At 39.9% G+C, this 23,897-nt stretch overlaps 1 protein-coding gene across 2 annotated transcripts; it reads left to right on the forward strand.

Moving 5' to 3' along the window:
* Positions 1–186: 186 nt before the first annotated feature.
* Positions 187–16,992, forward strand: LOC101849876 (mammalian ependymin-related protein 1). 2 transcript variants are annotated; one of them, XM_013087268.2, is made up of 6 exons: positions 187–981; positions 3,052–3,086; positions 4,772–4,906; positions 6,544–6,724; positions 7,606–7,690; positions 8,314–8,597. In XM_013087268.2, the coding sequence occupies exons 1-6, from the start codon at positions 918–920 to the stop codon at positions 8,384–8,386; spliced, it is 573 nt and encodes a 190-aa protein (XP_012942722.1). In that variant the 5' UTR covers positions 187–917; the 3' UTR covers positions 8,387–8,597. The 2 variants fall into 2 exon arrangements, with proteins under 2 accessions (XP_012942722.1, XP_005107025.2); XM_005106968.3 differs by lacking the exons at positions 4,772–4,906; positions 6,544–6,724; positions 7,606–7,690; positions 8,314–8,597 and adding exons at positions 13,351–13,485; positions 13,925–14,105; positions 14,884–14,968; positions 16,848–16,992 and having other exon boundaries at positions 188–981.
* The last annotated feature ends 6,905 nt before the right edge of the window (positions 16,993–23,897 follow it).

Below are 23,897 nucleotides of genomic sequence, written 5' to 3' on the forward strand. Positions count from 1 at the left end.
GGGGGGGAGGGGTACTATACATTTAGGGTTTGGTGGGAATAAAAGAAGTCTGAAGTGTTTTAGATAGGAAAAATGATGGTGGGCGAGAGAGGGAGACATGAAGCGAGAGAGGGAGAGACGGAGACAGACAGACAGACAGACAGACAGACAGACAGACAGACAGACAGACAAACAGACAGACAGACAGACAGACAGACAGACAGACATATACATTGTTTTGTTGTAGAATAGATTTAAATGTGTTCATGAAACATAGTTGACTTTCCAGCTGTGTTGTAGAAAAACAGACGAGCAGTGTTGGGTACAAAGACAAGGATAAGACGAGACAAGACGGGAAGCAAAGGGTTACTAAACAAAATAGAATGTAATACATGTAGTAACAAGGAAAGAAACCGATTGACCTCACAGTAAGTGAAATTCGAATCCAGCCAGCAATATTTGAATTTTCTCTCAAAACGGAAAAAAGGCTAACTGATTTAAATAAAGTTGCTGCAAAAGATGGTTTGCTCAGTTCCATGATTATCATTACTTAATTTGCACATGGGTGAAATGATAATTGGACAGGGCCTGGTAGTCTGAGTATTGTCAATGAATTATTGAGCTTTTTCGTCTTTCCTGTTTACGTATTACTTCTTTGAGCTCTTCTCTAAAAACGGTGCAGGTACATCTCTAGAACCTCGCTCCAAGGTTAAAGTCAAAAGTCTGAAAGTATTTAATATTAACTATCATAATTGTCTCGTAATCTCTCGTGGACTGCGAGCGCCAACTGTCTTCTTCTATATAGGACATATTATTGCCACGACAGCCGATGATGATTGAGTAACCCAGGACCATGTAGGTCATATTTATAAGGACTGCCCACTGGTCATCTCTGATCTTCCCGGCCGGTGCCAGCTATCAGTTAACGTCACAGCATAATGTATCTTGCCCTGTGCCTTCTTCTCGCCGTGGGCGCGCTTGCCCAGGTGCCCACCACATGCCGTAAGTGTTTTATGCTTTATCTTAATAATTTATTTATTTGTTTATTTATTTATTTATTATGGTGCTTTTACTGTTTATGCTTATTAGCTGTGACATGAAGAGAGAGAGAGAGAGAGAGAGAGAGAGTGTGTGTGTGTGTGTGTGTGTGTGTGTGTGTGTGTGTGTGTGTGTGTGTGTGTGTGTGTGTGTGTGTGTGTGTCAGGGGCGAAGGCTGACTTGTTTGACAGGGTAATCAAAGTGAAACGGGACCAGATATAGATCTATATGGCCTGTAGATATCACAGAAGAATCTTACTCGAGGCGGCGACTCTGAGTTGTGAATGAAAACAAATCCGGAATTCATATTGTATGTTCAACCGCCAAAATAATCGGGAAAGTATCTTATTAAATATCCGTTCCAACTAAAATTAAATTAACTTTAGATGTGAATACATAAACACAAAGCAAAGAAGCAGAGATGTCAGTACTAGATCTATATGTTATAGACCTACCAGAGAGTCTAACTCTTTGGTAGAACATGACAATTATCATTTTTTAAATTTCACATTTGGCTGTTTTTGTTAGCCTTTCGCGGCCAGGAGCTGGTGTCATAATCGAGGTCACGATCTGATTATAGGACAGTAAAAAGTCGAGGAAAAAAAACAAGCACATGCAGCAGTAAAGAGATTGTTAGGAGTTAGTTCCCCTCACATTTGTGAGGTAGACTCGACCAGTGTTCGTTAGTTTACTTAATCAGGGCTTGGGATTGATTATAACTGTGGCCCCAAAGGGGTGAACAGGGTGTATGTGGCAATGAAACAGCCATGACTGCTATGCACATGTTCCCTCAACTGTATTGGCATTGGTAGACTCTTCCAGCCTCACTTTAAGCTTACTTAATCAAAGCTTGCGACTGCTTATGGAGTGGCCCGAGAGGGGTGAGGAGGCTATTTATGTGGCCGTGAAACCGTTTTGAATGTTAGGCATACTCATTGCGGATTACGAACCTCTTTTTACTTTTAATTTAAGAGATTTACGTTTAAGGATGAATTTGACAGCGACAATGTTTCAAAATTAGGAAGGGAAGCAGTGATTATTTGATTATATAGACGCTTCGCCCCTGTGTGTGTGTGTGTGTGTGCGTGTGTGTGTGTGTGTGTGTGTGAGAGAGAGAGAGAGAGAGAGAGAGAGAGAGAGAGAGAGAGAGAGAGAGGAGAGAGAGGGGGAAGGGGGGAGAGGTGGAGCTATATCTTAAAACAAACGATCTGTTGTTATCAGTAATGAGTCCGAAATAATTAGCATTCTTTAACGTAGTTGTTTTTAACCCAACATCGACACGATTGAGACCCCTTGGGAGGCGGGTTTTGCCATGCTTGCCAGGATCAACCCGGGCTGAAAGGGATACACATCCCAGCAGATAAGCCATACAAATTCTTCCCACTCTGGAATCGAACACGGGTCCCTAATCGCTACACCACAGACATCGGCTGGGTCTGATAAGTGAACCACCATGCCTACTAAGTTGGGTTTTTTTACCTTCTTGGTGAATTTAAGCTTCTCTATTGTTTTCAATGGTCGTTGCTTCGAAGAAAAATACTGACTCTATAATAATGTGTCGGAAAGAGACGACAACAGACACAACGTAAACGGTGAAATAATGCAGGTCTATCATTAGTGCAGCGTAACCATGTGTTCATGATGCCGTTGGTCTTTGTTCTTGTCTAGGACATGGGATTGGTAATTCTTATTGCTCTGTCTGTCCTTTTCAAGTATTGATTTAGGTTGTGCATAGTACCGGATATATCCAAATAAGCCTCAAGAATCAAGATGGCCTTCATAGACAGGTTTGGAGCTGCCCGCCTCGTATAATATCATAAATTATGTCGATGGGGATCATGCATTTACAAGGACGTATTCCTGAGTCAATGTAAAATTGGACGTCACCGTTCAAATGAACTCCGTCAGTTCGGTCCCAAAAACACTTAACCCCAAAACAAACAAAAAAACCCAGCTCGAGTGAAAATATCCCCCAGCTAGCATGGCATACAAGAAGGACTAATGTAGTTACGGTTTGTTTTTTTTCTGTTATAGCTGGACCTAAGCAGTTCGAGGGCCGATTCCAAAGGGTGAGTATATAACAGTTGTTGTACCAGAGAGGTTTCTGTTCCGTTCTCTTAAAACGAAAAAATAGACCTTATAGGGGGTGCCCACATACGCGATCGGGACGGGTCGGGTCGGGCCAAATTTAGGGCGCAAAGCGGCCATCGTGGCACAAACCGATCGACACGATCGGTGACCTACAAAAACAAACGCGTTTGTTTTCTGGCCTGCGAATCGCTCGATCGGGTAGTTTGCAGCCAATCACAACAAGGCTGAGTCACGTGTCTATTTTGACCCATGAATACATTAAGTAAGTACTCTGGGAATTTCCGGTTTCGGTCTCACGCCTTTGACCGACTTCTCACTTCGCACAGCGGGTTTGGAGCACTCATAGGCCTAGAGGAAGAAGGAGACGAAAAAGGAGGAGGAACACTACAGAGAGAGGGTGGTGAGAGTGACAGGGAGGGAGAGAGGTAAGTTGAGAGATATATGCAGAAACCTAGATCTAGCAATGTTTACATTGCTAGATCTAGATCTAGGTCTCTGATGTGGGAAGTGAGAAATAGACAAGAAAGGAGAGAGACGCTAAAGAAAGTTAGCAAGCAAGCAAGCAAGCACTAACCAACACACACACACACACACACACACACACACACACACACACACACACACACACACACACACATACACACACACACGCAAACACACACACACACACACACACACACACACACACACATACACAGAGAGAGAGAGAGGGATTGTGGGAAGTCAAAGAGTACGGTAGGCATATTTTGTGTATTCATCGGTCAAAGGTCCAGCCAATCGTAGCCCAGGTTTAGCCCCTATGTGTAGTCGCATGTAGGTTAAAGGTTTCTCTACTTTAACTTCCAGGTCGTCGGGTACAATCGCGGCGGGGCTGTCGAGTGCACAGAAACCCTGACCCGATAGGCCCGACCAGACCCGACCAGACCTGAACGCGTATGTGGGCACCCCCTATTAGATTTGTATTATGTGCTCATGTTTCTGTGGCTGTCTCAATGTAAATGTAAACCAAATAAGCCTATAGAATATAACTATTTTATTTTATTGTAATCGGGTATTTTTTCATAGATCAGCTTACTTCATTTCTCCCTAGCCTGGTGTGTCGTTTCTGGATTGGGAGAAAGTGAATAATAGCATTATTTCAAAGATTCCTCTAATTAAACAAGACTTAGCTTGCCGTATACGTCCCTTGTAGTTTAATTTCTTACACACCTCACTTACAGAAACATTTTAAACCTAGGCCAATATCTGAACCGGCAGCAAGATTATGATCCAAAACATCCAAATGACTTACCAAATTTGAAATTAGGCTTTAGATATTATGGGCCTACCATAGGGGGAAAAAATGAACAAAGCCGATCCTGAAAGTCTACGTTGTCTTCTACTGACTTTGTCATTTCTTGACGCTATAAACCAACATTATTGTTGTCTGTATCTCATCAAAGAATAAGCTTTGATTTATTTATTACTTTAACGTTACATTTACATTACTGAATGCGAAGCTTTATAATTTACAAATAATATAAACAATACGTATTTTTATACAGCATTTTCTCCAATCGCCGTAGAGAGTTGAAAGTTAGGAGTTTTTTAGAAGAGTTTTGCCATCTTTTGTGGCTCCGCGCGTGGTTTTGTTTTCTTACCGTCCCCCCTCTCTACCGCCCAGTACGACCGGGAAAGGCGGGGCCAGGTGAGAGGAGCTATGGCTTACGACGAGACACAGAGGCGGGTGAGAGAGTTCGAGGACATCGACATCGCCGGCAAGAAACAAGCCTTTGACATTCTCAGGCTGTACGACCAGGTGAGTGAAGCCAATCCAAATCTAGATTTTGGGTGTGGGTTATAGGCCCAATGTCAATGCCGTTTTGAAGAGGCCAAAAGGCAGAACCCTGTATGCTTCCTGAGAAGCCGAGAATGTTTCTGAGTCGTGTCCTTGGGTTTGCTTATGTAATACATTGTACTACTCGTAGTTGTAAAGCACATAGAGAATGCTGTGGGGTGTGGATATGCCCTACATAAATGCAATTATTATCAATCTTTCTTATTATTATGAGTAAATGTCGATCAGAGACCGGAGAAAGCGGGTAGGTTGACAGAACCGGACCCGAAGACCATGACATTCGTCAGAGAAAACCACGACGAGACAATGTTTCTTTTTGTTTGTTTTGTTGTTGTTGTTGTTTTGTGTTTTATTGCTAGTTGTTGTTACTTTATGTATCTGTTTATTTTTTTTATTATTATTTTTATTTTTTTTATTTGGGGGGGGGGGGGGGGTTACATGGATAAGGTTTGGATGTGGTGCGGGGCGGGGGGGTGCATTATCATGTTGTTGGTGATAGCATCGTATGAAATTACATTCTGAAGCTTTTTTTATTTTATTTTCTCGTTGCCTGTATTTACCTTCAGTTCTCATGGATTTTCTTTTTTTTAATTGGTGGAGGGGGGGGGGGGGGTCGTTCCCTATATTTTTTTCCTCCCCTTGAAATAGATCTGATGATATCAGGATTTTTAAAATAAAAGGTTTAAATTCAGGCTATGGAGTAAGAGACAGATAAAAACAAACAGAAAGTGAAAATAACATCATTGTCATGAGTGAATACATGGGAGGGAGGGCCAAGAGAATATTTTAAAGCGAGTTGGTCAAGTTTGAAGTAAAGACTAATATGCCTATAGAAACGTCAGATAGAAAACAGTATTATAGCTGTTGGTGATTAAGGTGGTAAAGCTACAAGCAGCGATCTGGGTAGGAAAGAATAAATACCTCCAATAAACTGGCGATCTAATTAGGAACACCAAGGACAGCTTATGACAACTTTTGGATAAGCTGGGCTGAATTTGATTTACCCACGGGTCACTGAGATAGTCTTTCTTAGGCAATTTATTAAAAAGAATCCAACGACCACTTATGAAATAAGCAGAACAAGAAAGTAGACTACAAGTACTACTTCCAAGGGTTACAGATATGCCTGGTGAGAGTATTATGCTAAAAAGTGTGTGTCGCAGATTATGAAAAGCATGCCAGTGGGATTATATCTACGAGTGTTACACCGCCCCCACCCCACCCCCACCCTCTCTCTCTCTCTCTCTCTCTCTCTCTCTCTCTCTCTCTCTCTCTCTCTCTCTCTCTCTCTCTCTCTCTCTCTCTCCCACTCTCTTCCCCCTCTTTCTCTTTTTCCCTTTCTCTCTCCCTCCCCCTCTCTCTCTCTCTCTACAAGTGTTGTATCTCCCTTCTCCCCCCTCTCTCTCTGTCTCTCTCTCTTTCTCTCTCTCTCTCTCTCTCTTTCTCTCTCTCTCTCTCTCTCTTTCTCTCGCACACACAACATCGAGTATGGTAAAGCGTGTTGTAGGTTAATCAAAGCACAACAGTGAGCTTAAACCTACTTAGTGTTGTTTCTCTCCCTCTCCCTTCTTCTATTTCTCTCACTCTCTTGCACACAGAACGTCGAGTACATCGTGGACCGAAGCACCAGGAAGTGCAACATCACCACGCCCACCCGTCGTTTCCACCCCATCGGAGTGCCCCCAGACGCCAAGTTCATTGGGGAGGGAGTCATCGGTGCTGCTGGCATCGTTGGGGAATCTGTGACCGTGGCAACTTTCGAGGGCACATACGAGGATGGTGAGTTAAAACATTAACTATTTATGAATGTAGGGGACATATTATGTCAGATCAGCAACAGGCCAAAGCTAATGTTGCTGCATTTTTTTAACCATCACACCCAAATCAGAATGTTCAAATTGCATTTTATATAATTATGCGGTTGCCTGTCTATCAAAGTTTCAGTCTAAGAAAACAAAATAGAAAAACTTGTCTGAAAAACTTAGTTATACTTCTCTTTTTAAAGTGTACCCCAAAAGAGTGCGTCTTTAAGTGTTGTCGAAAAACAGAATGCGCATCCTCGTAAATAACGTACATACATGTACATGTTTATTATTCGCCATCAGTCTTTGTTCCAACCCGAAACTTTTATGTATACTAGATATCTGATAAAGGTTCATAAAAATGAATAACTGCTTTTGGGCTGATAAAGCAGTGTGTTTTTTGCTTTTGTTTGTCTTTTTTAAAGAAAAAAGCAAACTTCTTTTACTATATTGCACCGTTTCGTGAACCAACCCGACTCACTAAAACGTCCTACTATTTGGGGTAAAACAAAACATTTAGATCTATTAATTATTTGAGCGTGTGAATTTTTTTCGTGTCAATCAGGCTAGAGCTCGACGTTTTTGTCAAACCACAGTGTGAAAAAAAAACGAATGTGGCATCTGTTATGAAAATTGCGCAAGTTTCGTGCTAGGCCTACAGATGGGTTTTTTCTTGACGGTGTAGCATACACATAATGGGGTTTGTGTCCAGGGAGTTAGGAGGGCCTTTCACAGACGCCCTCCAACCACCTGCACTTTCTTATGGTTAAGTACTTTTAAGCGATATGTATCAATTTTGAATGCATGACTACAGTCTCATGGACAACACCGTAACTGCATGCTCTGCTTTCTCCACAGCGAAATTCTTTGTCTCGGTAACATACCCAGACTGTTTCCCAGTGACCAGTGGGTTCAAGTCCGCCAACGACACTGGGTTTACCTCGTGAGTCTACAGAATTCATTTCCATAGTTTATTCATTAAGTCTTTATTTTCTGATTAAGACGTTCTACCAGTTGTTCTGTGTTAATCTATCAAATAGTGCATGTATTTATTTGGCTTTATTTCGTTAGATGAAAGGGAATATGCAGCATAGGATGGCATAGTATTATTAGTACCAATGTCTGTTCGTAGTTGTAATGTTTGTGGTTCGTAAGTGGGCGAGGGGAAAACAGACCAGAGTAATTTAATTTAATGTTTTTTAGAGCATCCAAGCAAAGAAATGTATGCTGAACTATGATCTCTGATATCTGTTTCAGATTTGATACGTTATACGGATGAGAATAATATGTGTACGCTTTTGTGTGTGTGTGTGTGTGTGTGTGTGTGTGTGTGTGTGTGTGTGTGTGTGTGTGTGTGCGTGTGTGTGTATGTGCATTTGCATGTGTTTGTACAGGGGTTAGCAGTTAGTTTAACTTTAAATTAATGTTTGTATGAAAAGGAATAGATGCATACATTTAAATGGTTTGCTAAGGATCGTTCATTGAACGAACTCATGCGCATTCTCCTTTTTTCTTCGATTTACGTCCGATAACGATTCCCTGATTCTGGTTTTCTTTTCTCACCAGTTTCTACGATCTTCAGGCCGGCATCTCTGACCCAGACCTCTTCTTCCCTCCCAAAGAATGCACACTGCATTGATCAGTGATTCCAGCCTTCTCTAAGATAATTAATTCATTTTTTATTGTTTTTCTACTTTAAAGCTCCTAAGGGAACCAGTTTATTACAAGTGTATGCCTCACTAGTATTGCAATCATTATTCGTAAATAACTAAAATCACTTCTGATTTGATGTTAAATTAAGATTAATATGTGTGCTTGCTCTTATAGCGAATAAAGAGTTTTTGTTTTCATTTACGTGTTCATACGTTTGTTGTTCCTGTATTTATTTTAGTCTAAATTCTATCCATCTTCGATTTCAGTATACATCTGAATGCGTAAATCAATATCTATGCGCAATACCAAAAACACCCGGGTCTGACCATGCCAGAGTTCTTTAAACACAGCCTCAAGACAGCGTGACTGAGGAATTCAGTTTCAATTTGTCCTCAGATTCACCGATTTTGTCAAAGGAATTGACCTAGGTTTACCTGACCAGACGGCTGTAGAAAGCATCAACTATTTTGTACTCTGGGTCTCGCTGATACAGAGGGGAGTTTGTTTAGTTAAAGAGGGGTATATCGGCTTCGTCATGGTTGTTTGGTGAAAGGTGAGAGTAAAACAAAGAGACTGAACAAATTTAGGGAATGGAAAAAAAAGTAGGACTTACTATGGCATCCTGCAACCTGAAGTGTGAAAATAACTTGCGCACGTCTGACGCAAACAACCAAAGCTCGGCTGTATGATAATATAATAATTATTTATAAGAAAGGCGTGCCCTTGTACCACTCTTCCTTCCTGTCTATTACGGTAAAAATCACTTACATTTATTTATTTTTTTACTCAGAGGATCTCTTGTTTTAATGGTGCGGGAGATGTGTCCTTTGTGAAGCAGTACTACAAATTTTACACCATGCCTTTTATTGCTCTATTAGCTAACTGCTACCCTCTTCGCAGCCCAAAGGCAGCTAATGGGAAAAAAGCAAAACAAAAACAAACAAAAACAAAAAAACAAGAGGGGGCGGGGACACATTTATACAACAAACTCAGAAGCGGAGTAGGGTTCGACTGACAGAAACCCTAGCAGCTCTCCACCAGCATTGTGTTGTTACGTAAACAGATGGCAAAGTTAAAGACTAAAGAGCTACATTTACTATTGGTACGATCTGGAGCCTGTACAGCTTGAATACTTTTAACCCCTTCACTAAAAAAAGCCCAAGAATTGACTAATGGAGCAGGTCTGGGAGTAAAAACGCATTCTTCCGTTTCATAAATATCAGTTTACAGGAATAAAAACTCATTGTGGGCTTCTTGTTTTGTTTGAATGAAGAAGTTTGGTGACGTCATTTTCCCCTCTAAACAAACAGTCCAAATTAATGACCGGCAACGCTTTCTACCCCGTTACGTAAGCGACAAGGAGCTGACCTCGCGGAGACGACCTTCGTGTTTACAAAAACACTGCCCTGCCTTGCACACTCCTAATCTCTCTTTAATTTGTTTTTCCTTCAGCCACTCGAATTTCGTGAATTTAGTCCCCCCCCCCAAAAAAAAAGTACTTTTAGCGATTAAAAAAAAAAAAAAACTAAATGTGCATAGATAAGATCAGTAAAGGAATAACAGATACTTAGATTTTTTAATATTATTTTTGCGTGCATTGTCTTCTATCTACAAGTGTCTAATATTATGTCAAGAAAAGTAGTCAACTGCAATTAATCAACTGTGGTTAGACACGGCGTTTGCAAAGAACAAAACCCACAAAAAATGAATAAGATTGTTTGTTTTAATGTTATATTCAATACGGAGGAGTTCGGGGTGGCGGGATGCGGAATGGGGGGGGGGGGGGGGGTCGGATACAGGAGTGTATGAGATTCATGACAACCCCTCTCCCCACAAAAATATTCTTTGAATTAAAAAAAACAAAAAGAAAAAAAGGGGACATAGCTAGCATATGCGTTTGTCGCGGCCGCGACACGCGAATCGCGGACGCGATTTTTGGCATTTTTTGGTCCGCGACCGCGACTTATGCATTTTTCAAAAAAGACAAAACAACAAAGCTATTTCATAACATATTAGACATGTATTTTGATAAGTTTTAAGACGTCTGTTTGTATCTATTTTCATGCGGAGAACATAAGAACATTACCATACTATTTATATTGCTGTCTGTCTTTTATTTTTCCCTCTCTGTTCTGTTGTAATTTGTTTGTGTTTTAATGTTCATAAATATTGTTCTGTATGATTTGTTTTTCTTTTTTGTGTGTTTATACAGCGTAATGTCATTTAATTTAATGCTGTTCCTACCCTTTAAAATTTGTTAATGTGTTATGTTAGAGCGTGTCTCCACCAAAACCGAATAATGACAATGGTACGCCCCAATTGTGTGTGATTCCATAATTTACATGTAATATCCTATAGGCCTGGATCTACTTTTTCTTGAATTACACACATTTAGGGTTAAAATAACTTAAGACAGCCAATTTTCGGATAGGTGGACACTTATTTGTTATTAATTGTGGTTATTTATCCGTGCTGTTCTAATTTTGATTTCATTCTGTTGTGAAATCTGTATTTTTCACGTTTTTACCCTGCGGGTGACTACAAATGATATTCTGGATACTTAAAACAGAGCACAAAAAATTCTGGTGCTTTAGATTGTTACCTCTATCAACATATTGCTATATATACGTCGTCACAGAGAGTTGAAAGCTTGAAAATTAATGGCAACTTTTTTGTCAACTTTTGCCACTTTTTATGGCAACTTTTGGCAACTTCTGGACAAAAAAATGGCAACAAACGCAGATGCTAGATATAACTTATGCAATTCAAGCCCTACAGATGAACGTGCTTTTACGACTACAAATGGTCGCTTTTAAGCACAAGGGGGCTATCCCGAAAAAAGTTGTTTTGAAAAAAATCGACGGTAGGGTTTTTGGACCTTTGTTCAATTTCTTTAAAAGACAAGGAGAGTTTTCTTTATAACCAAACAAATATACTGTCCAATGAAACCAAATTTCTCCTATAGGTAGCGCAATGCCCACTTTTGGTGCAGGCCAAGATTTCTGGAGACCTCTAAAATCTGGGTTAGCCCGCTTGTCCCCAAAAGTGACGAATTAAAGACTGATACACTGTTGTTATGAACATCGATATTTATGTGTATTGCAGTAATTTGCTTCACCTCAACGTCCAAGCAGAAGGCTCGGACAAGGTAGTAATGAGATAAGAAGTGTTAAGAACGCGTATTATTATAGATCTTTATCGAACTTTAACAAAGTGGTGTGATTAATTTGTGACTGGGAATCTTAAACCTACATTTAATGCGAGTTTCCAGACGCGAGGGCAATTATTGATAAGAACGTAGCTAAGCATTCCATCTATGATATACAGGTATGCTTCAGTGGTCTCAAACTCAATTAATGATCTGAGGGTCGCTGGAAAATGTTTTGAAGTAGTAAAATTAAAGTACAGCTTATCTGTGTGCAGAATCGTGGGAAGACGGAGAATAATACTTAGAAGCTAGCCTAGGATAGGGAAAGGTGGAAAGTGCTTGTACATACTAAGCCTAAACCTTGGTGCAGGATGAGAAAGTATCTAGTCATCTCAATCTGTATTAATAGTGAAACAGAATATGAAAGGCTGTTTCATTTAAACATTGGCTTCTCTTACCCACTCCTTGCGGTCGGAGCCTATGCAGCGCCTTCTCTTACGTAGTTCAGACACATTTGGTTTGCGGGAGGAGGATGCCCAGCAGTAAGTTGAGTAAGTTTTGATCTTTACTTTGAACTGTCGAGGTGGATATCTTGCGCTACCAAAATAAGCGCATCGAATTATCTAGAAACAGTCCTCTCAAACATCCCGGAAAGCCCAGAGTAGGTGTAGGACAATTCTCTCAACAGTTTGATCGAGTTTGGGCTTCACTAACACTTAACTTTGATGTCAAGTTGGGGCCGCAAACGATCGTCCTGTTGCCTCAACTGGCTCATGGGCCGCGAGTTTGTGACTCCTGATATAATCATATTATCTCCCCCCAAGGAACAACTATAGCAATGTATTTATACATATTATGAACAGACACAATGGACTGCAAGACGTGTCGCATGAAAAGGTTTAGTACTGCAAGCAATGAGGAGACTGAAAAAATATAGATCGAGCCCACCTCATATATTTCCATAGCTTTATTTGATAGCATCTATGTGTACAGTATTACGTGAAAAAACATCAACGCAGTCAAACTTCGAATAAGTCAGACAATGGATGCCCAGATGGCATATAACTTTGTACTACACTACAATGTACAAAGTACATCACAATACAGAGCACTCTTGAGTGCGCAAATATTGAGCCTTTCATCACTGATGTCTAACCAAAGATGGGTAAATAGGTCTTATTGTAAAAAAAATCATTTCTTATTGTACCTAGGCCTAACTATAACTCATGACGTTCAATTCTTTACTTGTCTTTTTCAGTTTTGTTTATTCTGTATAATAAAATAGTTAGATTATATGATTTTAAGTGCAATGTGTAGTGTGGTGCTCATTCAAAGACTTGATTATCGATGCTCAAGTAAAGGCTGGCATCCATCATCAATAATTGTTTATAATTAAATGAATTAATACTGTTACAGCATTACATCACTCGCCTCATCGAGTATACAGTACCCATAATAACACACACACACACACACACACACACACACACACACACACACAACAGACACACACACACTCACAAACACACACACACACACACACACACACACACACACACACACACACACACGCATACGTATACACACATGCACATTTACACACATGTATACCTGTAGTATAAATTATCATACTGTAATAATATTGTGTTTGTATGTGTGTGTGTGTGTGTGTGTGTGTGTGTGTGTGTGTGTGTGTGTATCTGTGTGTGTATATCTGTGTGTGTGTGTGTGTGTGTGTGTGTGTGTGTGTGTGTGTTAGCGCCAATATGTAATTAACCCGTCTTAATGTATCTCCTTCACAGTACGACCGTGAGCGTCGGTTCCATGTGCAGGGCGCCATGGCTTACGACGAGACCTCGAAACGTATCAAGGAGTTCGAGGATGAGTCCACGTCAGGCAACAGGACAGTCTACGTCAAGCTGAAGCTGTACATGGAGGTAACACTCACTCACACTCACAGTGATAGTAGGCATGATGTCATATTAAGTCGTCTTGTCTTTTTTAACAACTTAACCATCCATTGTACTGTAATTATTCTAATACATGGGTGTATATTGTGTGTGTGCGTGTACGTATGTGTGTATGTGTGTGTGTGTGTGTGTGTGTGTGTGTGTGAGAGAGAGAGAGAGAGAGAGAGAGAGAGAGAGAGAGAGAGAGAGAGAGAGAGAGAGAGAGAGATAGAGTGTGTATGTGTGTCTGTCTCTGTCTCTGTCTTTCTGTCTCTCTCTTCTCTGTCTCTCTGTCTCTCTCTATCCCTCTCTACTTTAACGATCACACGATCACTCTCTCTAAACTCTACGGCCTCTGTTGTACACACAAAAAGTGGCGGTATGGCTTTGACGCCCCCCATCCCCCAACCTCGTCTGTCGTCCACAGAACAAAGAGTACATCCTGGACCTGAAGACCCGCAAGTGTAACGTGACCGTGCCCAGACACCCGTTCCACCCATACGGCGTGCCTCCAGGCAGCAACTTCCAGGCCGACGCTGTGGTCGGGGCCGCTGGCGTACCCGGGGAGTCCGTCACTGTGGCAAACTTTGCCTACAAAATGGAAAATGGTAATACAGTAGAACACGGATAGCTCGAATTCGTCGGGACCGGCCTCGGTAGTTCGAGGGATCTGTAGTTCGACGGATATTTGTAACAAAGATAAAGAAGAAAGAAAAAAAGGGACAGCAGGCATAGTTCGACGGATGCGTGATTTTGGGTCTTCTGTGTTCGACCTATTCATGTTATACTGTATCTATAATTTAAAGAAATAGTAATAGTAGAAGGTAAAGGCACGTCCCTCGAGTTTGGTCATTCCCGACTAGATTTTTAAAAAAATCTAGACCAGTAGGAGCCTACTAGATCTAGTTATGATATTTGATAGGAAATATATCACAAAGCAAGGCCAAAATTGATACTGACGATCAGGATTACTGTTCACACTGGGGCGTCCTAGATAAACTAAACCATATGTAAGTCTTGACGTTATCTCATTCTCACTCATGTATGTGTTCATACTACTTTTTTTTCTTATTTGTTTGTTGTTGTTTCACAGAACTGCCATTGCTTGTAGATCTAAATGTTTTACATCTCAACACTCTTCAAATAATTTAGGAAGGGTCTTTTTTTATCCTCTCTCTCATGCCAAAACTAGATTTGAGAGGGATTATTATAGGCTTCATTGGTAGGCCCTAATTAAAAATATAAACTTTATATGACCTACTCTGATTCAACTTAGATTTTAAATCTTAAGAATGAGATATAAGCCAATCGGTTGAAATAATTACACTGAAAGTGGACATTCTCAATCCATGATACCGTACAATGTCTGTATGTGTACTCCCACAGCTACTTTCTTCGTGTCCGTGTCTGAGCCCCACTGTTTCCCCATCTCCCATGCATACTTCAGCCAGGAAGGGCTAGAGGTTACCAAGTGAGTACTCTTGTCTTCATGTTACTACTAAAGTATTAGTACTTTTTTCCTTCTCTGTCCTCCTATATCACGAGGATTTGGGGGAAGATGCAGTTGTCGAGCGTGGGCCAGGTGTGTTGCTGAGTTTGGATCGTCATAATGTTCCTTTGGAGGGTCTGTTGAACTCCGTCGATCCATCTTTTTCTTGACGTTCCTTTTGCCTTGAAGCCACCATATCATTATCAACTGTTGTAAGCCTTGGAGGATGGTTGTTGTGGTATCATTCTCATTTATAAGTGCACAAATTAACAATATATATCATATAATTATTATTGATATTGTGAGAGGATATCGTCTGGTGGTAAATGTTATAGCCTACTAAGCCCGAAGCCCAAAGGACACACATTATGAAATTTAAGAGGCGGGTTGCTGCGACGCTGCCTGTCGAGGGTCAACCTGGGTTGTGGGGGATACAACTGTATGATTGTATGCAAAGGCTGACCGAGCCTATAACAATTAAACCACAGACGTCAGTCATTTGAGAGGATAAGCACACTGTTGTTAGTTTAGCACTTAAACATTTTTAAGTAAGAGTTATACGGCACATGCAACGTGCTATAGATTAGAAGTGTTACAATAATTATAGAGGAACAAACACAAAAAGTGAGGAGCGATATGGACGATAGATGTTTGATAGGAAAGAAGGAGCAAACCACACGAAAGCACCCGCTGACCACCCAGTTATGTATTTTGTACGTACGTTATGATAATCACATGGTCATGAAAGTCCACGTCGGTTACAAAAGAGATACGGCATTCTATTTGCAGCCTGCCGTTTTCATTTGGCCCATGCCGTAAGCGTATTTAGTTAGGTGCGCTCTTACAAACACACACACACACACACACACACACACACACACACACACACACACACACACACACACACACACACACACACGCACACATACATACATACATACCCACACACAGACACACAGACACACAGACACACACACACACACACACACACACACACACACACACACACACACACACACACGTACACACACAGGCAAGTAAATTATGAACAAATATTATAGTTTCAACCACACTTCATAAAATTCGTTTGGTCCTTACACATTGTTTTGTAGAAATATCCTCTTCTAAATTAAACAACCCATCAGGTAATCGGAATAGTGACATGAATCAAAAAGTGCATGTTATTGTTAAGGCTCTGTTGGAGCCCTTTGTCATTTGTATGAGTGAGTGGCTAAAAAGAAGTTATAGACCAACAAATGCGTTCCGCGCCACACGGGCCTGTATTCTTCACTATAATAAGTACAGACAAAAAGATTATACACAATGTTATATCAATAGATGTAAGGTTGATGATATCGTGGAGTGTGCAAGCGGATAAGTGAAAAACAAAAGCAAATAGACGGGTTCGAGGAAGAGATGGATGGAGAAAGACAGTCGAAAGAACTGAAGACCGAGGTAGGCAGGGAAGGAAATGTGTGTGTGTGTGTGTGTGTGTGTGTGTGTGTGTGTGTGTGTGTGTGTGTTGTGAGTGTGTGTGTTTGGAAGAGAAAGGGGGGGGGGAGAGAGAGAGAGAGAGAGAGAGAGAGAGAGAGAGAGAGAGAGAGAGAGAGAGAGAGAGAGAGAGAGAGAGAGGGGGGGGGGATACATCATCCCAGAAGAAAGACTGAGATAATCCATTAAAAATTCTTCCAACTCGGGAATCAAACTCGGATCTCCTGCGTACGAGTGCCTAACCACTACATCACAGAAGCCAGCCTGAGCATTCGTGGACGTGGTGAAAATGTCTTCATCAGGATTCTAAATGAGAGTCATTATCAATACTATCTATTAATAGTGATCCATCTCTCATCTTTTTTTTCAGTTTCTTTGATGGTCAAGAAGGTATCTCTGACCCAGATGCTTTCCAAATTCCAAAGGAATGCACATCCTTGTGAAATATCCAGCCTTGTCACAAAGATGCAGCTCCATAACTTAGGATAATAAAGACGTTTCAACAGAACCGACTGACGTACAGTGTGTTTAGAGTTTATTTCACATTACTATGCACATGCTCTTTTTCTTGAACTGATATGTAGAGTATGGACAAAGTTTGCAAAGTCATCTCAGCACTTATAATAAAAGCACAATATATGTACACTGCGCATATCATTGCCAACGATAAGACCATTGACAATGAAATATAAAACTATGAATTTTTGTTTAACTAAGAAAGAAGGCACAAAAAGTCAAACAGGTCTACATGATACATCCTTGCACTAAAGCAAACCTGACCTCATATTTCTTCAGTTTATTAGCATACTCCATATCACAGATGGCAAGAAAATGATATCAGTTACACTAGAATCATTCTAGATGTCTCAGTCAAGATTTATGAGCAGCATCAGGGTTGAGCATTGTAGATCCCCTTATAAAAAGACATGGGGAAAACTGAAAGGTAAGAAAATATTTATCACATTGTGCTTGATGCAACATCAGCAAGAAAAGCAAACAAACTGTAATTGTTTTACAAACTGAGAGCCAGACTCCTAAACTCTACGACTTTCCTATCCCTGAACCATCTCGGTGATAACACCTCAGCAATATTTACTGATTGTGATTATGATCAATAAATCAGACACTAGTACATGTTAATATAACAGTGCCATGCCAGATGTTAAACATTGACAAGGAAAACGTTCAACATAATATCTATTTAGCAGTCTTCAAGAAAATTAATCGTCATCTTTTTTAAAAAAGTAAGTGACAAGCAAGCTGCCGTAACATGATTTCATTTATTAGGATAGCAAAATCACGGCTCAAAGTGACAGATAAACTTTCAACCCTTTAGGTCATGTTAGCCTGCCACTTTGAAAACTCCTCCTCATTTAGCCAGTCTTCACTGTCATCCTGTGAAAAAGAATGGGAAAGTAAATTGTTGGACCAAGTTATTTCTACACTTTCTCAGTGCAGTATTTTATGAAGTTCAATTAACACAGTTAATATGTCCACTTTTACTATCCCATCATCATATCCATACATCTACCCTTAAAGTCATCATGGGCTGGAATGGAAGTGCTTCACCTCTCTCTCTCCTCTCTCTCTCTCTCTCTCTCTCTCTCTCTCTCTCTCTCTCTCTCTCTCTCTCTCTCCAGTATATCTATCTTTATCTCTATCCATCTATCTCTCTCTCACTCCATACCGACACCTACACACATGCACACACGCAAACACACACACACACACACACACACACACACACACACACACACACACACACACACACAACATGTTTCACCACATAAAAATAACCATAAATAAATCAAACCTTCACAGTTTTTATCTCATACTTTAACCTGTTTTTGTTCCCTCTTATTAGATCAGATAAGTTATTTTCTCAGACAAATGGTATCCTAACGGAGATTGGTATAAACAAAAAAGCCCTAAAGACCAAGAAGTTTGAAGTGCATCCATTATAATGTCACACAAGTTTATATCAAGAGGATGCTAGTTAAAACACGATTGCACTCAAATTAAGCCCAGTTCTGTTGAGGTGAATTGAGGAAATAAAGTGAGACAGTGCAACAGCAGTCACATTTTCCTACTAATAGCCAACACAAAATAAAGGGAAAGAGAAAACCCCATCAGACTGTCCAACGTGATTTGTAAATAGTTTACACCAACACTGACACAAACTAGATCATTTAGGAAGTAGACTAATTGACTCCGCCTTTCAAGACCAACCCCAGCTCAGTGGGATACAACATTCAAGCAGACTGAAAGAGATACTTATAAGTTCCTTAAAGGAAGACTGAACTCTATCTTCTGTACATGACTGTATTTGATGTCCAAGGGCCCAACCATTGCATCACACTGGGCAGCAGAGTGCCAAACACATATCTTCAACCCCCCCCCCCCAAAAAAAGAACAGCATGGCTCCACATTGTTAAGCTACAAGAGGAAAGTATGTAAGAGGCTAGCATAGTTTTACAGTGCCCTGTCGTTTGCTGTGGGCAAAAGCACATGAGTGACAAGCAACAGCCATGAAGACAAGATTAGTTATTGAAAGTTTTATAAAAGCCTAAAATAAAATTCTGATGAAAGTGAGAGGAGCTTTAATGACACTTACAAGTTGTGAAGTCTTAGATCTGTGTTCAGCAGCATTCAATTCAAGCTGGCCTGACAAAGGAGACAATCTCTGCCAATGCTTGAGTACGTCTTCTTCTCCATCCTCCGAAAAGTTGAGGCTGTCTTGTGAGAACTGCAACTCATCCAGGACATCACAATTCACAAGGTCTGGAGATTCTTTTTCACCCCGAGGTTTAAATCTCTTTGCATCAATGCAGATTTCAGAACTTGTTGACTCCTCTACAGAGCAGCTCCGCATAACATCTGTGATGTCATCAATGTATTCCGATGACCTCTTCCTCGGGAAACAAGGTCGTTTCTCAAAATCAGTGCATACCACAGAGACTAAGCTTAATGATTTAGGCGTTTCACAGTGTTCATCACTGTTCTTTTCCTGCTCACTTTGTAATGGTTCTGTACATTGATCTCTATCAGACATGAAATGAGCTGGCTGATCTAATTTACAAGTCTTTATGATAGAAACATGAGGTTCTAAAGGCACATTTTTTGCTTTGGTTACTGGTGAGTCATCTTCTGAATCACTGATTTCTATGATAGACTGATCAGCAACATTTGTTTGTCTCAATGTGGTCTCCTTATGGTCATTTTGAAGAGTATGCTGAGTAAGGGAATTGTCAAATAAGGATAGAAGAGCCTTCCCAGCATCTGCTGTTTCGTGGGGGAGCACAAAGGGTTCAAGTTCGAGACCAGCATCTGTTTCAGCAGGTGAGGAATTTCTCATATGAACATGGGAATTGCTTTCAACAACAGAGAGCTCAATGAGAGGATCGTCGCAAAGTTCAGTGTCCTCGTAACAGGGAGAACTTACACACAGACTGTCAGGACTAAATGGGCTGTCAATGGGCAGGCGTTCATCTTCAGACTGGACGTCACTTTGAAGACTCAGGACATCAAGTTCACTGTCATCTTTGGGATCCTCTACAGGAGGCTGCTGTTCATTTTGCTCACTCAGCTGACAAAACTGACCTCCAACATCATTTATCAGATTCTGAGCGGAAGAGTGGCTATCATTTTGTTGGAAGTCATTTTGTAAATAGTGCCTACTATACTGGTTGCCCTTTTGCTCGTTTTCATTTGGCAAACCCAGCATACCAAACTGAAAGTCATTTCGACGATCCTCAAAGTGACGCTCCTGTGATTCAAACTGGCTGTCACTCCATTCATCTACGCAGATTTCTTTTTCATCCTTTTGATTCTAGTTGAGCACAAAAGAAATCCAAGAGAAGAAATTATCATGTTGTTATTCACCCTTTAAAAAAAAGGAAGCAACGATTTTTAGTAATCATCCCAAAATCGTATGAAAAATATTAGTAGACATTCTAAGGTATCTTAGTTCAGTTTGGAGTAAACATGATTCTTAAAGGTATGGTGGCTCTTGGATGAAATATTGGAATGTTTGTTTTAGGAAATGACAAATTCTAGGTTTGAGCTTCAAAACTGAGCTTGATTTTCAAAACGATGAAGTATTCCTCTACTTTATTTTGAAATTACCTTCGTGGATTGAAAAGGAAATAATGATATTTCGTTTTGTACAGATGGATTTAGACCCCACACTGGAATATCAGAGGAATGGGAATCAGGACAGGGAGAGACACAGAGTACAAGAAAACAATGTAGGCAAACCCAACTATGGTCAGCAGCTCAAACTAGACTCTCTTTTTGTTCTTCTCAGGGGGATTATAACTAAGGTCAACACAGCTAGCTTTTTCGTTTTCCAATTTTGTATCTGTGATCTAGATCTATATAGGTTTGCAAGCCTATTGATCTATTGCTGTAGACAAAGAAAGGCAAGAAGTACACACGATTTATCATTGTTACTGTGTCACTACAGTAAACAAAGCAGTTATTGACAAGAAATACGATATCTAACATAATACACATAATACATTTATGACTATAATTTTGAGAATACATTCAAACACAAACACACACACACACACACACACACACACACACACACACACACACACACACACACACACACACACACATGTACACACATATGTACGCACGAACACACACTCTCTCTCTCTTTCTCATTCTCTCTCTCTCTTTCTCTCTCTCTCTTTCTCTCTCTCTTTCTCTTTCTCTCTCTCTCTCTCTCTCTCTCTCTCTCTCTCCCCCCTCCCTCTCCGTCCCCGCCCCATCTCTCTCTCTCTCTCTCTCTCTCTCTCTCTCTCTCTCTCTCTCACACACACACACACACACACACACACACACACAGAGGGACAAAGGTTTACCCCAAGTGGTGGTTTGGCATCTGTATCCTCATCCGCATTGCTTTCATGACATCCAAGCAAATTCCATAAACACTTCTCTACGTGCTTTGACATTGTAGCCCTGTTCTCAGTCTGTAAGAGACAAACACTTTCTTAGACGAGCAATAAACCCATCAGAAAGTAGAGCTGTGAATGTCATATAATTGCAACAATTGGTCATCATAGCAAAACGATTAGGTAGCACAGACAACAAGGAATTTTTAATATATAATATATATGATTAAAAAGAGAAGAAACTAATGTCAACCATCTAGAAAAAATCTGAAGGTAAAAGGCACAATAACAAATGAAAAACAAATATAAACACCAATATGAAGTATTAGAGAGGGAAATCGAGAGAAAAACCCACAGCTTTTGACTCCAAAAGAATTAATGTTTCATCTGTAAAGCTGTGTTCTCCTTCAAAGCGCACACTATTTATAAAAATACTTCAAGAATAACGGAAAAGCCTTCAATTTTGAGGTAGTGCATGCAGTTGCACAAGCAAGCATCGAAACATATTCATACATGTTTTTTCGAATACGCACATACACATTCGCACGCACGCACGCAGGTATGCTCACACACATGACAATGTACTTGTGCAAACACGCAATGCATACACATGTTCACAGACTTGCCAAATTATTCTCAGCACAAGAATTCGATTTTAAGTATCCATCGATATAGCAATGTTAAGATGAAAGAACTTACTGGAGCTAGGTGGCCCACATTCAGTCTGAACTCTGTATTTGTACTTCTGATGAACATGTCCGTCAGTGAATTTGCAATGTCTGGAATCATTGTTGAATAAACTTCAGGTTGGAAAGTTTCCTTGGCTCTAAGTGGAAAGAAATAAAGGAAATACTTAGCTACTTTACAGGCTACAACACAAAAGCAAAATTACATTTTATGAAGTATTTTATTTTGTTTAAATGTGTTGTTGTTAGGGTGAAATATGTTGTTGTTATGGGGTTATCAAACCAGATGTTTAATTTCGTTTAAATCTGAAAACAGGCAATTAAATAAAATGATTAATAAAGGTGAGAGAAAACTTCTTCGTATTAGTTGAATGATATTGGAGATTCAGTTGTAAAAACTGTACTCGAGGTATAAATAAAGAGCTGAAAAAGCAAACTCAATCATACATGAAAGCAGAATGCAGATAGTCTTGCATTCTCCAATATCATTTCCAGGTAATAAAATTGAAATCTTCATCCCATAATTATGTTTTAAAGGACTAATACACAAAATACTCTTGATTAAGCATGGAAACGTAACCGGTAAACAGCATATTATCAATACAAACAACCCTTTTCCCAGCCAGCTGTATGACTAAACATTCCACCCTTTGCAAGAGAGATATTTTTTGCGTGATGATTTGTAACATGATGAGAATGTACCTTGAATCTACCTGTTTGAGGCTCAGTGTGGAGCAAGCAGTGCTGCCAATCAGTTTCAGTAAGCTGGAATAAGTAGCTTCATGAAATGCAACTGGTGTATGATCTTTAAGAAGCTGCTGTTTACAATCTCTTGAAAGTTCTGTGGAAAACACATATTTTTCCATTGTTCCGAATACGCTCACAGAGAAAGAAACAAAATGCAATGTCTACACAAGCTGCAGTTTCTAAAGCAAAGCAAAACATACAACTTAGCTAGATTAATTCAATTTTTATCATTTAAAAAAAGCAACACAATCTTGAAAGTTTAAGGAGAAGAAGAAGCTTTACCAAACAAAACAAAAAAAAGGTTTTTGTTAACAAAACCAAAATTACTCAGTAACTTATCTTGCATAACGGCTTTGACATCATGAAGTGTAACTTCAAGGGTGTTTAATCAAACTACAAATTATTTAAAGATCAGAATTAATGATCGTACTCTTCACAAACAAATACTTTTCTCAGTCATTCAAATACGAAGTTATTGGATGCACTGGTTATAAACATTTTAGGAGCCTAAACCTTTTGATTACATTCAAATACCTAGCTCAGATCTCACTGAAGAAAGTGTGCGGCTCATCCCCTCTTGAGTAGGTGTCAAGACATAGGCAAGTAGTAAACTGAACTTATCGCACGATGCTATCCAGTTGGGAAGCCATTCTTGCTTTGCGATCTTAGCTGAGCACCTCAAGTCAAAGCCAGCTGGTAAAAACATAAAACATTATTAAGCAGAGTAGAAAGTTTGAGTAGGTTACTGCAACATAATTCAAAGCAAAGTAAGCATTCTTAAATCCAAAAATGTGTGAAAGTTGTTAAGAGAACTAATTGGGAACAGTTTAATATTTAAATGAGCTTGAGTTCAGAAACGTGGCTGTTAAACCCATAATATCGTTAAAATCTCCACATTAAACCACTACAAAAATACTATATTACAATTATAAATAAACTATTAAAGTATTTTCAACAATTCAAATATTCAATGAATAAGATAAAAGATAAGACAGGTATCCATTTTCAGAATTTGTACTCAGTTAAAATGGTGCATGTGTTTGTATGTGCGTGTGTGTATGTGTGTGTGTGTGTGTGTGT

This window comes from Aplysia californica, unplaced genomic scaffold, assembly GCF_000002075.1.
Source record: "Aplysia californica isolate F4 #8 unplaced genomic scaffold, AplCal3.0 scaffold00567, whole genome shotgun sequence".
Lineage (NCBI taxonomy): Eukaryota > Metazoa > Mollusca > Gastropoda > Aplysiida > Aplysiidae > Aplysia > Aplysia californica.